Source organism: Pogoniulus pusillus, chromosome 29 (assembly GCF_015220805.1).
Source record: "Pogoniulus pusillus isolate bPogPus1 chromosome 29, bPogPus1.pri, whole genome shotgun sequence".
NCBI lineage: Eukaryota > Metazoa > Chordata > Aves > Piciformes > Lybiidae > Pogoniulus > Pogoniulus pusillus.
Genome location: NC_087292.1, coordinates 15,092,968 through 15,106,121, shown reverse-complemented (window position 1 = coordinate 15,106,121; position 13,154 = coordinate 15,092,968). Strand labels below are relative to the sequence as shown.

At 46.9% G+C, this 13,154-nt stretch overlaps 1 protein-coding gene across 3 annotated transcripts in view; it reads left to right on the top strand.

The window, feature by feature from the left end:
• NKAIN4 (sodium/potassium transporting ATPase interacting 4) overlaps positions 1–13,154 on the top strand; it is a 63,624-nt gene that overhangs the window by 35,218 nt on the left and 15,252 nt on the right. For all 3 annotated transcript variants that reach the window (XR_010307742.1, XM_064168074.1, XM_064168073.1), the window contains exons 2-4: positions 359–496; positions 1,108–1,188; positions 9,859–10,056. Coding sequence is in view for 2 of the 3 variants with exons in the window: in XM_064168074.1 (XP_064024144.1) it covers positions 359–496; positions 1,108–1,188; positions 9,859–10,056 (417 nt within the window). In the remaining variant the exon portion in view is untranslated. The remainder of the gene's footprint in view (positions 1–358; positions 497–1,107; positions 1,189–9,858; positions 10,057–13,154) is intronic.

Sequence of the window (13,154 nt, the reverse complement as noted above, 5' to 3'; positions counted from 1 at the left end):
CTCTGGGAAATGAGCTCCTGAAAGTCCTGCTGCAGCTATTTAAGCTGTTACCATCCTGCTGCTCACCTCTGCTGGGGTCACCTCCCCATCACCAAGCGCAGAGAGCAGAGGATGTGCTCCCACTAGGCACTGGAGCTCACTGCTTTACGTTAGCTTAGCCATCAGAGGAGTACGAAGTGGAAGGTGAGGGGTTGTAGACACACATTTTGTCCTACTGACCTGGTTCATAGGCAGTAAATTGCTTTGGGAATGGAGCAGCATCTTCAGCTGCTGCAGTGATTTGCTCAGGGAGCGCATCACAACCTTGACACTGAACATGGTGAGCTCAGAAGCTGTAACTCTTCCTTCTCCCTTCCAGCTGGCTGCATTAGAGAGGCAAGTGTTTGATTTCCTGGGATACCAGTGGGCCCCCATCCTAGCCAACTTCCTCCACATCATCATTGTCATCCTCGGCTTGTTCGGCACTATCCAGTACCGACCTCGTTACATCGTGGTGGTAAGTAACATCTGCTTCCTTCAGAGCCATCCCAAGCCTTTCCCAGCCTTTGCTCTGCTGGGATGTAGCCAGTGATGAGGAGCTGAGAAAAGCCCTTGGGAAACTGGGCAGGAGCTTTGTAAAGGGTTTTAGCAGGAGGTGCTGTGCTCAGAACACACTGTTCAGAGGGCTGCACCTTTACTGGGCCTACACCAAACTTGGGAGATTTCATATAATCCAGTTGGATACTCAAGATCAAACTTGATGGGACCCTGAGCAGCCCAACCTAGTTAAAGATGTCCCTACTCACTGCAGGAGGGTTGGACAAAATGTTCTTGGCCAAGGGTCCCTTCCAACCCAATGCATTCTAGGATTATGTGACTATTACAGGTACCAAAGTGATGCTGAGACACTGCACAGCAGAGAGATCCTGAACAAAGGCAGGGCAGAACCTCTCTTACTCCATCCAAACTTCTGCCCCTGCAGCTCTAATCTGCATGTGGTAAAGAGAGGAAGAGAAGACAACTGCAGTGCTGACCCAGGGCATTTAACTGCTCCCAGCTACATCACATGTATATAAACTAATTCCAGTGACTAATTCCTAATGGTTCTCTCTCTCCTCCCCTTTCTAGTATGCCATCTGGACTGCAGTTTGGGTCACCTGGAACATCTTCATCATCTGCTTTTACTTAGAAGTGGGAGGGCTCTCAAAGGTGAGTGGAGCTTTATAGGTGAGTGCCCACTAGGCTTTGCCTCAAAGGAGAGGGAGCTTAGCTGAGAGATAAGGGAGGAAGGGATCCAGATGAATGGTAGTGGGCCGCTGGGGAGCAGATTCTGTCCTCTTGTCTATGGAGGGAGCTGTCTTACTGGGGCTTGTTGGCTAGTAAAAATGAGAAGGTAACGCTGATTTTTTGGGGCCTTTTGCTGAGTGGTGCTGGCTGGGACCAACCCTGCCCTCACAGGGTAGAGTGTGTTTGCTTTTTAAAGGTGGGATTCAGCCTGGCAGCAGAGCCATTCTGAGGGCAGGTGGGGTCTGAAGCTTAATCCCCAGCCATGCTGCAGAGGTGGCTGAGGAAGGCTGTGAGCTAATTAGATTACAGAAGATCCTCTTGTGATCTGCTAACACCTTGGGAGGGAGGTGTGCGAGTCAGGGAAAGGCTCACTAGCAGCACTGAGTGTGATCTCCCTGCCAGCTCGACCCAGGTAAGAGCTGCAGCAGAGACTGATCTGGATAGGCTGACTGGAACCAGGGACTGCTCTCACTCCACACCTGACCAGCTCTTGGCATTTCTTTGTCTCCCTGTTCTGCTGCAGACCTAGTGCCCTTTAGCAGCAGGTGCTGCCACACCAGGCAAAACATTTCTCTTTGCACCTTGTGGGAGAGGCTCTTCTCCCTCCTCTTGGAAAGCTGGGGTGTCCTCTGGATGTAGCCTCAGAGATGACAGTGGTTTCATTGTCTGAATCCTCCCTTCTTAAATACAGTGATAGTTATTCATGGCTGTTGGCCAGGGGTGTTGTGAGTTACTGTGTGATGCCCTTTGAAGAGTAGATGAGCTGAGAACTGCTCTCTGCTTAATGAGAGGTGAGTCAGAAATAATAAAAATGGGAGGCAGGTCCTAAATTAAGCCCAAGCTCTAAGCAATGAATTGCTAAGTGTTGCTGTAGCCTAGCAGGCTCAGAGTAATGATGGGATACAGATTCATTTCAGAGCACTCTACATCTGGCCTAAATTTCCAGGTCGTGCATCTAAGATGCAGTTGGAATTGGAAATGCACTGCAGTGTTTCTTATCAGGCCTATAGCAAGCCTTGAGTGACAGCACAAATCCTTTGCAGATAAGTCAATGTAACTTCCTAATTCTTCAATGAATCTCCATTTCCCCTTTCAATTAGCCAGAGGAACTTTGAGAGAGTTCTTGCCCAAACCAGTGATTACTCATGGGCTGAAAGCTCAGCCCAAGATGATCTCGATCTTGGCTGTGACCAACTGACAAAAGAGTTATATGTAACTATGTAAATGTTCTGCAGAGGATATGTTGGCTTGATAAACTGCTCTGGGAGCATCTCTGACAGGCAGTGTTTGCTTCCAGCCAGCTGATTACTTGTGTTTGCTAATGCCAACTTGCCCTGCAACACGTTGGGTTGCTGCTCTGCAAGCCAAACAGCACAGCAAACCTCCCCCTTCTCCACTACATCTCATCTCCTAACCTTGCTCTGTGCTGGGGCTCATTTTAGCTAAGCCAGCAGACAGAACCTTTATTTAGCCTCCAGGGTGACACTTGTGATTGGAGCCTTTCTTCTTATAGCATCGAGCTGCGGTGCTATCTACTTGGTGGACTCATCTCTAGAGCTGCAGTGAGAAATTCATGCTGGTAGTTTGGTGGTCAAATACTTCAGAGTCTTCCTTCTGTTCTTAACGAGTTCCTGCAATTTAAAAAGGCTGTCTTGGAGGAGAACCTTGTGCTGCTGCTTTCTTTTCTCCTTCTACTCATTAACTGATGTTATCTGGGCCTTTGTAAGGGCAAACCCTCACTTCCACATGAGGGCAAAAGATACACTTGAAGCTGGAGTGAAGGCTTCTGTGGTACAGTGCAGTGCTGTATGGGCTGGACTCCAGAGCAGTGTTACTCTCCTGCTGCATCTTTGGAAACCTGATCCAAAGACAGCTGAGGCTTATTGATCTTGGTCTTGAGTTCAAACTCCAGAAGGGCACCTGGGCTTGGATGGGTGAGTGTTGGACAGGCTCTTGGAGGAGGCAAGGGCAGGGCAGTACCAGGCAAGGGTTTATGGCAGCAGTGCTGCAGAGGAGCAGGTTACCTGTGTGCCTTCCCTGATGTCCAGGGGAAACTGTCCTTTACTTCCTACTAAGTCAAAGCTTGTGATTAGCCTGGCAGTAAGCAAGTAAATTGCACATATTAGAAAAGCATCTTTGGTGGAGAGTGGCTGATGGAGCTGGATGGGTAAAAACCAACTCATTACTGACTAGACTAAGCATGAATATGTTGAAGAGTGGTTCTGACAGGGCTGTGCTCTTGTGAGTCACTCAAGGGGCTGATAGCCCTGAGGAAGGTCTTCAGGTACTATATCTCAGAGAGCTGAGGGAGCATGGCAGGAGTGTTCCTGCCACTGTATTCCTGATAGAGGCAGCCTGCCAGGGAGATCTCTGTCAGCAGCTAGCTAATGAATGATGACAAAATGCAGAATGGGCACTGAGCTAGAAAGAATGGAGTTTGTTAATATGTTGGCTGGTCATGATAACCCAGTGCAACTGAGACAGGTGATAACTCAGGTGCAGTGAGAAGAGGGGGAAAGAATCCAAGTGTTTCTGTTGTAACAAGTTTAGGAAAAGCCTAAAGAGTTGAAAAATGAGGAAATGGTTCTTGTGCACTCACTGCAAATAACTCTTTGTGCCCTGGTGCCTGGAGCTGATTTCACAGTGGTGCAGGAGTACAGGATGTGAGCAGGACAGGGCTGAGGGGAGCAGGGTCACTTGCCCTTCTTTCCCCCTTGTTTTGGCTGGCCAGCTGATCTAAAGAACAGAAACCAGGAGCACCACCACCACCATGGTGCCTGTAAGATAAGGGCCCCTGTGAGCCCTTAAGCAGTTTGGCAAAGGGGTTAGGAGATTATCTCAGTTGTAAACTTTGGGTCATCAGTAGAACATGGGCTGGTAGGTGCATAGTTGCTGAACTGCAGTTTGGGGGCTGGCTTTTGACTTTACCAAGAAGTTGGTTAACTATTGTCTCTTTCCTCTGTTGTGCCAACCACTTCTCACTCCCCCTTTCCTGAAGTGCTCCTTTATCCTCCAGGTCTCTCCCTCAGTGTTTGCTCTCTCCTGGTCATGGAAATCCTGTGAGTAGCTGTTCTGGTGAGCCCTGCTCAGGGCAGTTGAAAAATATTTACCATCTGCCTCCTAACCATTAGTAACCTAACTACCCTGAGCTATGGAAAGGGAAAATGCTCTTTTCTGCTCTGTGAATCTCTTCTCTGCTTCTTGTAAGAGCTAAACTGGCCTCATTTCTATCTTTATGTCCTGTCACTTTTTATCTTGCAATCTTTTTTTAGTAGGAATCAGAGTGTGAAATATGGCACAGAGCTTCATTAGGTGTCCAGACTCAAATGGATCACAGCCTAAGTGTCTGTCTAAGAAAGCATTTCTCTTGTTGCTGCAGGGGCTTCCCTAAGTGCGTAGCCTACACCAGCTTTCCTCTTAAGTGCTTTGCCAATGAGCAGGCAAGAAATAGAGCAGTCTGGATTTGAAGGGTTGCTTCTCAGCCCTGGCAGTGAGATGATGATGTGCTTCCAAGAGGCTTTTGGCAGCTTTGCCTTGCTAACTTACTCTGCTTGTGCTCCTGAGTACACTTTGCAGCATCTGGGGGCAATGCAGCCTCTCCTACAGTGCTGTTCCACTGCTCTGTGGTGGGGTTCACAGCACAGCTCCCAGTCTCATGTTCCTCTTTTGGTCTATTCTTGTCCCACCTCCCTCTTCTCTCTTTGACCATTTGGTTAGGTGACTTGTTGGGAGCTGCCTCTGAAGTTTCTAGGCTGTGCTGGAAATGACATGTTAAGCTTCTCCCTGTCTACTGGAGTGTGAGACACAGTCCCTCCTGCAACCCCCCAGCCTGAGTTAATTATTAAAGTCCTGCTGGTAAGGCATATGAGCATCTGTCTGTCCAGCTGCTAAGCTGACTGACTGCTCCTCAGATACTTCAGGAGCATTCAGGGAGGTTTGAGGAGCTGGTGCTCATTTCAGTGTGCCTTTTCCCTCTGGAATTGTTCATTTTAGAATGGTGATTTTTCACTTTTCACTCTTTGTTTATATTCTTTCTTGTCCACTGAGTGCTTTGATCTGGATCCAGAGCTGCTGTGGTGGTCTAAATCTCATCTTGAAATGGAAGCAGCCCTTATTAGTCTAATGGGGGGTGGGGAAGAGGATGGGTATTCATATTCCAGAGAATCTGGATGGCACCCTGGGAGAAAATACTGTGAGGAAGATGGATAAATGCACACATAATTCCAACTCTCTCTCAGCTCCATCAAAATACAGAACTTGGAAGCTTGGGATGTGGCCTTTAAATGCTGTGGCATTATCAACAACCTGCTGAGAGACCCTGAAAGTGCTTCTTTGTTGTTGCAGGGTGATAGAGCCATTCAGCATGCACAGCTAAAAGATAAACATAAGAGTTCTTATTTTGATAAGGAATGTTTCCAACTGGAAAGATTTAAAATGATTCTGCTGTGGAGCTCTGGGGGTTCCCACACAGTCCTCAGTTTGTTTCCAGAGCCATTATAGTGCTGGTTTGCTTGGTAATTAAGGAAATCTTGAGGGAGGTGGTTCAGAAGGCTGTTAACAGCAAGAAATAAAACATCCCTGATAGTGTCCCTTGGAAAATAATTGCAGAACAGCTTTCAGAAACCTAGTTTGGAAAAGCAGCACAGCTGGTGCTGTGGGTGTCAGAGGTAGGTGTGAGTTTCCCCATGGGATACAGTGAGGTGAAGATGTGAGTGGAAAACACTCTGTAAAATGTAGGTACTTCACTTTTAGTGCTGTTGTCCTCCTCATGCTGATGGCAAATGGATGGCAACCAGGTGCTGCAGCAGTTCAGAGCGAGATGTGATTTTTCTTGGCTGGCTTTCAACATGCTCCTGGGAAGGAGCTGGTCTCACTCTTTGCTCATGTTTCCCTCCAGGCTGAAGGTTAAAGAGGAAGTGATAGCCCTTCAAAGAGCAGCTTGTCAAGAGACAAGGGGGAGTGCAGTTCCACACAGATCAGTCTCTCCTTGCAGCAGGGCTCGCTCATTTCTGGGACTGATCAACATCTTTCAACCTGCCTACGGCTTTGGGAGCCTTTCAGTGTGTTCAGGCTTCAGATGCATTGCAGAAAGGTTTTGGGAAGCAGCTGGTCTCTGAGCTTTCTTGCAACTGGTTCTTTTCCTCCTGGTTTTAGTGTGCTGCTCCTATTCCATTGTCTCAATTAGTTTCAACCTCCTCCTCACGAATGAAGCCGTCAAGCCACAGGAGACACTCTGGGGTTGTTTTCCCAGCCTCCCAGCAAGCACTGAGCAACTGGAGGTCAATTAAGTGACTTTCTTGAGTGCTCTTTTTATCCTGCCCCATCAGCACAGGTATCCTCTATGGACATCCAGCCAGAGATACAAGCAAAAGACTGGCAGTGCTTTGCACAACCTCTTGTTCATGCTGCCCTCATGCCCCTGCAGTGCTCCAGACAGATGCTTCTTCAGAAAGGTGCCTCTGTGAACGTGAGGGCATCAGCAAGGCCTGTGTGCAATCAGTATTCATTTGCCATCCGTGAGATGGATGGCTTGTGTGTGTGAGTCGTTGTGGTGCCTTCAGAATCCAAATGTGCTCAGTTCTTTCCAATCTGTTCTTAGCTGAAGCATGTATTTAATTCTCCCCCCCCCCCCCCCCCCCCCCTCAAAAAGCTGGAGTGTGATTGTAGGCAAAAAGCAGGGAGTGCTGGTTAGGACTTACTGTTCCTCCACCTGCCCACCTCCAGCCCAGCACCTGCTCTGCTTTTTCAGGCTTAATTCCCAAGCCAGTTCAGTTTCTGCAGCAAAGTTAAGCCAGAGTCAGTTCTGAGGACTGACACGAGGGAGGTTGAAGAAGGAGAGCAGCCTGCTTCTGTACTTTGCCAAGTACAGAGATGCCTCTAAGGAGCAGAAAAGGCACTGATGAGGCTCTTGGCGTCAGTGAGGCAGAAGGTTTGGGAAGGCACCATCTGTGAGCTGGGTGAGGCAAGCCCTGGGAAGCAAGGTTAGGAGTAGATCCTGTGGTGTGCTGTGGACCAGCTTTGTTCCTCTGATGAATCAGGGAAGCCCCAGGCAAAAAAAAACAACAGGAATAGAGCTTGGGTTTGGTGTTGGTCATTTGTTTGTTTTTGAGAAAGAGGATTCTTTCCTTCCCTAACCAAAGTGGCAAGTGGCCTGGGAGAGAGAAGAGGACAGTAGCTTGGAGGGCTGTCTGTCTCCAAGAGGAAAAGCTGTTGCTGAGGAAGAGCTATGTGTCTCAGGACATGCACACTTGAGAGAGAAAGAATAAGCTTTGCAGAAAAAGAGCAGTTTGGCGGCCTTGGGGTATTTGGGGCCGTTGAAAAGCAATGCCCAGCAGAGGGAGCAGGCCAAAGATTCCTCTGCCACAATTGTGAGAAGCTGGAAGAGGAAACTCTCTGGAAGCATAGCTAGCACAGCACCTTGCACTGCGTGCGTTACCCTGTAGCTGCCAATCCAACAGTTATCCCCCCATCGCCTTTCAAACGCAGGCAGCTCCCTTCAAACTCCCAACTGCTAATAGTTCTCCCTATTGTCTTTGCTCTTCAGGCTGCTTTTGCACTGGTGCCATACTTCATCTCCATGCCCTGCTCCATCTACTCTAAACCACATCCCATCTGTTGTGGTGATTATGTCAGGAGTTTGGCAGCTGTCTGCTCACTTAATTGTCCACATTTCTTAACATGTGCTTCCTGCAGCATATTTTACTAACGGCTCAGCAAACCGTTTTTGAGTGCCTGGGGTGGGGTGGAGGGCACCTACACAATGTGCATAGCAGGGCAGTTGCTTTCTATTCACAGTTAGAGTTTTCTTTTCTCTTTTTTCTCTTTTCTTTTCTTTTCTTTTCTTTTCTTTTCTTTTCTTTTCTTTTCTTTTCTTTTCTTTTCTTTTCTTTTCTTTTCTTTTCTTTTCTTTTCTTTTCTTTTCTTTTCTTTTCTTTTCTTTTCTTTTCTTTTCTTTTCTTTTCTTTTCTTTTCTTTTCTTTTCTTTTCTTTTCTTCTCTTTTCTTTTCTTTTCTTTTCTTTTCTTTTCTTTTCTTTTCTTTTCTTTTCTTTTCTTTTTGCTGGCATTCAGATTTTCTGCTCTTGTAACTCAAGCTTACCCCTGGCTACAAGCATGGGCACAGGAAAGTCTATCTGCAGGACTACCTGGCTAGGCTCCCTGCATTGGCAGTGGAGACAAGCACTCTCTCCAGAGAGCAATTCAGAGCAGGAGCCTGGATTAGCTGCTCCAGATCTGTTGTTCCCTGAAAAGGAGCTGCCACAAAAGGTTTCTCATGTCATGAACTGTGAATGCCCCAAGTTCTGGCTCCTGCTGTTCTGGAAGCCACCTCTTTCCTCCAGGGACTGGGGAAGACTCTGTAATGAGCTGTATGAATAAATAGATAGGAGCTGAAACTCTTAGTAATGGTTTGGTGGGGGGTGTGGATACCCAGTACCTATTTTTACCCTGTAGACACAGATTTTGTTTGGATAAAAGGTTTAAAAATGGATCAGAGTGAAACTCCCAAGCCCTTATTCTGCTCTGTGATCAAAAGTTGCTCTTGAGTGACCCAAGACTGCTGCTGGGGCACCCAGCACTTGGCATTCAGCTGTGAAGGGCTATAGATGATCTGAGTGCTACAGCCAGTTCTGAGCTTCTCTGTTACCATCTGCAGGAAGAGCTTTTGCCATGTCCTGCAAATTCTCCTGAGTGGTCCAAGTGAGTAACACTCTGTGCACAAGGGGGAGGAAAGTGTTATCACTTTTTAAATGAGCACCTGGTTGCACACCAAACTCCTGCACTGCTTGTCTGGCATTCCACTGTGTAACAGGCACACACACACCCCCTGTACAATGGCATGGCTTAAATTATTAAACTATCAAAGATGAGGAGAGCAAAACAAAAAGCCTCCCTCAGGGTAGAGTTGATAAGGAACTGCTGGGGAAGTGTTTGCAAGAAGATGCTATCATCACCCTGAGGTCAGCTCAGCTGGGTAGTGTGACCTGAGGCTGACAGTGTCAGGTCAGCAGAAGACAGAGAAGCACCATCTGCAAGGAGTGTGGAAGGAAATCATACAGAAGTGGTAAAGGGACTTGTTAGATGTGCTAAAAGCTAGGAACAGAGGAAGACCTGCTGGGTTTTAAAACTCACTTCAGGATTACGGAGTTCATCTTTCTCAGTTATCTATGCTGATTCTCATGCTGGGAAAAGCAGACCCAAAGCACATGATTCTGACAGTTCTGCTTTCTTTACCTTTTCCTTCCAAATTTTTAAGGAAGGAAACTTCAAAATCTGAGGGTCCTTTTCTGGCTATTAATAAAGTGGTCTTGGGTCTACAGCCAAGAAGCTGCCTTTCTGATTTAGAAGCCACTCAGTCCTGCTTCTGAAGTGTGCTGTATGAAGGTGAAATAGCTTTGTTGGAGTGCTCAGAAATGGTTGCTACTGCAGAAGCCTGCCTGTGAAATACTTATAAGGAACATAAAGCCAATGTATTTTGATCTGTGCAATCATTTCTTGAGGGTGAGGATCTTTAGGTTTTTCCACTCATTTTTAATAAGCCCTCGATCTGATGTCCAAGACTCTGAGTAAATGGAGATCTCTTGGCTCCTTTTCAGGACAGTGAACTCCTGACGTTCAACATCTCCCGGCACCAGTCATGGTGGAGTGAAAATGGTCCTGGCTGTGTAAGGAAAGAGGCTTCAATGTCTGGTATCAAAGGGCTGGAGAGCCATTCCTACATCTCTGTGATCGGCTGTGCCCTGGAGTATCGCTACATCGAGGTCATGCACAGCTCCTTCCAGATCCTCATCGCGGTGAGTATGCAGCTGACAGCACTGAGGGCTGGCACTTGGTGAGGAGATGCTGGTTGCTTTCATTGCTTTTTTTTCTCCCAGACACAAAGGCTGGCCCATATTTTCCACCACATTTTGAATCATCTGATTGCAAAAGGGTTTGTTTGGGGTTTTTTTCTCCCTTTCCTTATGAACAATATTGCTGGAAAGAGTTGGAAATGGACAGCAGCAAACCAACCCCTGCAGGAATGCATCACATGCAACCATACAGTGACAAAGCATTCTGTACTCCTCTTAGGGTGTGGAAACTTGTGTCTTGACAAGGTCAGAGACCTTTCTGAAGGAGGATCTCTCTTGTTTCATGTGACTTAGTGATGGGTGGCGGAGCACATGTGCATAACTGGTTGTGGAGAAATAAAAGAGAAGCTCTTTATCTCCAGGTAATGAAAGAAACTCTAAGGAAGCAGAAAGCAGCACATTTTCTTTCTGCTGACAGCCAAGATAACGTGCACTAAACTTTTTCATCAGCTCTCTTCCCTCATCAGAATCTTCCACAGGTTTTTGTTTAAAGTACTCTGCAGTAGTTCAATGTCCCTAATGTTCACTTAATTATTTCTCACTTGTCTGTGCAAATTAACTGAAATAAAATGTCCATCGTACCCCTTCTTTTGTCTGTGCTCTTCCACTTTGTAGCTGTTTTACCAGCCTGCACCTTTCCAATCTGCTTTGCTTTATTACTTTGTGGTTAATGGCTTTAAGTAAATGGATGTGGACTGGTGAAATATTTATGCTTCAGCTTTCAGTTTTGGCTTAAGGAAGGGTAACTTAGCCTGATTAAATGCTAACGGATAACAAGTAGAGAAATTCCAAGCTTCTGGAGTGCCAAGTACTTCTCTGCACGTTTTTGGTACAACTATCCACTGTCTAGATCCTGCATTTCCTCTTAGCAGGAACAATCTGTGTGACCCAGTGAACTGCAGGGAGGAGGGAGACTCAGACCCCTTTCTTGCCATGTCACAGAATAGGCAGAAAGAAGTTCCTGTTTCTGGAGCTGGATGGACTCCCTGGTGTGTGTGCTGGCTCTTAATATTTGGTTAGTTCTCCTTCAGGGAAGACAATCTGCATCAAACTGTCTGAGAGCTGCTTTGATTGCATGTGTATGAGAAAGACAGAGCTACGTGTCCAGCACAGCAGAGCTTGTTGTCTTCTCTAAAGCTGGAGCAGGACTGATGGTGCTCAGCTGGTGCTGCCCCTGAGTTGAGTGAAACAACTGACAGACATTCAAGTCAGAACATCCCAGACTTCCAAAATGCACAAGTGTCACTGCTTGCATCTTTCCTCTGTGTCTGTGCTGGCACAAGCCCCTCTGCCCCAGGCGAGAGGCTCAGCCAACACATGGTGCTGAGTCTGTTTGGAAGAGATCTTTGGTTTCAGGCAGCCTGCAAACTCAGGCACAGGGCCCTGAGCTAAGTCATCACACTGGCACATAGGAGTCTGTCTCTGGGAGTGTTTTCTGCTTTGCTTCTTCCCAAAGGCACGTGAGAATATTCTTTGTGCATCTGTAAAGCCACCACAAAGGGGCCAGATGGGGAAATGGAGGAGGGCACTGTAGGATACAATAGGATTTAGGTATATATATCTCAGGGAGGAGAAAGAAATGAAGTTGCAGTGGATTTTTGAATCCTAAACTCTGCATACAAGGCTAAAATACTTGGATGTAAGAAAGCTCTATAGGCTGAGCAATGCAAAGTGAAGTAAATTTCTACTTGTCTGGTAGCAAAGGTAGAGAATTGAAGCCCCAGGCCTGTAACTCTTGCCAGCTCTGAACTGCTGATGTAATTTTGTCATGTTCTGGGACAAACAGAGCAATTTTTCTCTGCTTTGCTGAGGTAAAGGAGAAAACAACCTTTTTTTCACCTTCTCACTCAGACCCTGCCTGAAAGAAAGTCAGCTGTCTTCCTTTTTAGTCTCTGAGGGTCAAAGTCTTTGATCCCTGCCAGCATCTTTTTCTGGTCTCTTTATCTCATTTTAAGGCAGATTTTATTACAGGCTGCTGTCCTTCCCAGAGCCCTGGCAGGTACTGTGCTGCAGACAGGCAGGGAGACCAGATCAATAGGACAAAAAACATGACGAGGAACTTGAAGGCTCAGGGGAAGCAGCAAAAGACATGACCTAGTTCCCTCCTTGTCTACCACACGTTTCAGACCGGAATAGTCAGTCCTCTGTGAAGAAGGGCAAGGGACAGGCAAAACTGTGTTTTCTGTAGGATTGGTTTTGCTTTGCCTAATGGCTTTTAGAAGTGTGGGGGAGGATGAGTACGTGTGTGTTTTGGATTTGGTGTCTGCTTTCCTTTTTTTTGGGGGGGGGTGGGGGACAGGGGGGCATTCTTTTTGCATTCACTCCAGAGATGGTAGTGTGAAATCCATCTTTAACTCTGCAGTACCCAGCTGTGGGTGTTTTGGTTGCTTTCTGGCAATACCAATTTCAGCTGAGGAACTGTGTAGTGCACAGTGTTGAGCACATAGGGTAAGGCTGACTGAATTCATCCTTGCATGCCAAAGGAGAGGGAAAGCAAACCTGAACCCATATGGTGAGCACAGTGTTGGCTGTCATCTGGTCTCCTGCTGACTGCATTATCCTGCTCCTGGGCATGCATTTGAAGATACATAAGGTCTCAGTCTGCTTCTGTTTGGAGCCTGTCTGTACTCCTTGAAGGCAAAAGCAACTTCTTTAATCTGCAATGCATTCAGACTCGGGCATATCAGTTGCCATGCATGATACAAGGAGCTGCAGGGCCCAGCATGAAAATCTTCCTCGATGCTTTTCCACAGAGCACACTGGAGGAAAAAAGCTTCTTTTAACAACATCTTGTAGCTTATGCTGGTATGGGTATGTCACTGTAAACCAGCCAGGAAATGCAGCAGCAACTGGTTAGTCAAGAACAGAAATCTGTTTTGTTTTCATCTTAGCAAGGAATCATCTTGCAACTCCTCAACTTGCCAACCAGCAGGGACAGGAGTGATTTCCAGTTCTGAAATACCTGGCATAGCTCTGGGCTGTCCATATGGTGCAGTTCTGGGAGTGGGAAGGGTTAGGCTTTTCCTGAGGCTCTGTTTGAA